Consider the following 1687-nt stretch of genomic DNA (forward strand, 5'->3'; position numbering starts at 1 on the left):
AGTTTCTTGAAATCATTCCATTCTGTTTTATTGTGAAGGTTGTACTTTTGCTCGCGGATGTAAGATTTTGGAGTAAGAGTGATACCGAGCCAAGAGACGGACTGGGGTTCAGATACATTGAAAAGATAAGTACCAAGCTTGGGTAGTACTCGGTCAAGGGATGTAACTATCAATTCTATGACTTTCTGAGGAGATGAATGATTCAAATCAACAGTGATGTAATGCTTGGGTCCAGTATCTTCCTTTTTAGTTTTGTCACAGTTCCATCCGAGTTTTTCAGGGGTTCGTTTTGACGGAGCTCTGCTAGTTGATGCGCTCGGTTTATCCTTTGGGCCATGTAGATAGGCCTCATGAAAGACTCGAAGTGTTGACATCTTGATCGGCAGCTCATTTGAAGTCTGACTCGGTATGATATGAGGATTACGGGGTTGAGATCGATTGGGTGGGTTGAAATCCCAGACTGGTGTATCGTTGGTCATAGATCCTGAACCGGATTGAAGGATGCCACACTCAGGGTGATATTTGGATTGAGCTTGAGCTCCGCATTGTCGAGGGTCGGCCAATGCACTACTGAAGTTTCCAGTGCTGCGATGATGGTCCAGCATAGGATCACGATGAGCTGTTAAAAAAGGTCAGTATTCATACAACAAAAAGACACAGTTTGAAATGGATTGGCTCACAATCCTCAAAGTTTTCACGGCCTTGTGCTGCTGCCTGCATGAAGCTCTCACGGCGGATTTCGCGCGCCTCGTAGATCGAGTGAGTCGCATCTGGATGGCGGAATGAAAATTTATCATGGTCAGCTAGAACAAAGTCTAAATATGACAAGGGTGAAGAAGAAAATTGACGTGCTTCTTGCTTGATTTGCTGCCATCAAGTGTGTTGCTGTTGGATTAAGACGTTGATCCATATTGCAATGGGATGGATCATTACGGATTTGTTGGCGAAGGGCTGCATGTTGACCAGCCAATCGCCCTTGTCTAGGATTCTCGATCTCGATCTCGTCGTCATCTTTGTTTTGACCCATTTGGAAGAAACTTATTGCCTAAAGAAGGTGAGGTTGGATTAATGATCGAGAGAAAAAAGAACACAAGAGGGTGGTGGAGTGGGATGGCTGGGATGACGTACAAGATTACAGGTGGATCTCCAATCTGGTGGTGTCTGATACAAAAGCTGAGTAAAATCTGACCCTATCTGATCTTAACAGCCCTAACCGCCCCAAAAAAAAATTCAAAAAAGCAACCTTTTCGGGAACGGCTGTATCATGACTCCCTCAGATATGTATTTTTGAGCTTGTGAAAAACCTACGTGCTGAACTATCAGCAATAATTTTAATCAGCATAGGCTATTATGTGCCCACAAGTGGAGACTGATCTTCTTAGCCTGGACCTTTACAAAAATTAGCAGGGGAGGTGCAAAGAATGCAATGATTGACCAACTGGGGTTGATTTGAGGCCTTTGATTTGATCCTGCTAGGATGGTTTTTATATAGTATCTCTGAGGGAATCTAGGTCAACACAAGCCCAAGCATGTTTGAGGAGGTACTCAGTTAAGTTAGGGAGGGAATCGGGAGAATGTCACTTATTAAGCATCAGTTCAGACTGTGTGTGTTTTCTACTTTTTCTCATTGTACAGATCACATGGATCACATGCTGGTTGTTCAACTACATCATCAATCCTTGACTGG

General features: G+C 43.6%; 1 protein-coding gene across 1 annotated transcript; it reads right to left on the reverse strand.

Annotated features, from left to right (window-relative positions):
- Positions 1 to 27: 27 nt before the first annotated feature.
- MELLADRAFT_84313 (uncharacterized protein) lies at positions 28 to 1027 on the reverse strand (the record flags this gene model as incomplete). Its single annotated transcript, XM_007407880.1, has 4 exons — positions 28 to 50; positions 134 to 619; positions 681 to 724; positions 849 to 1027. The coding sequence occupies 4 exons, from the start codon at positions 1025 to 1027 to the stop codon at positions 28 to 30; spliced, it is 732 nt and encodes a 243-aa protein (XP_007407942.1).
- Between the last annotated feature and the right edge of the window lie 660 nt (positions 1028 to 1687).

Source organism: Melampsora larici-populina (assembly GCF_000204055.1).
Source record: "Melampsora larici-populina 98AG31 unplaced genomic scaffold MELLAscaffold_10, whole genome shotgun sequence".
Classification (NCBI taxonomy): Eukaryota; Fungi; Basidiomycota; class Pucciniomycetes; order Pucciniales; family Melampsoraceae; genus Melampsora; species Melampsora laricis-populina.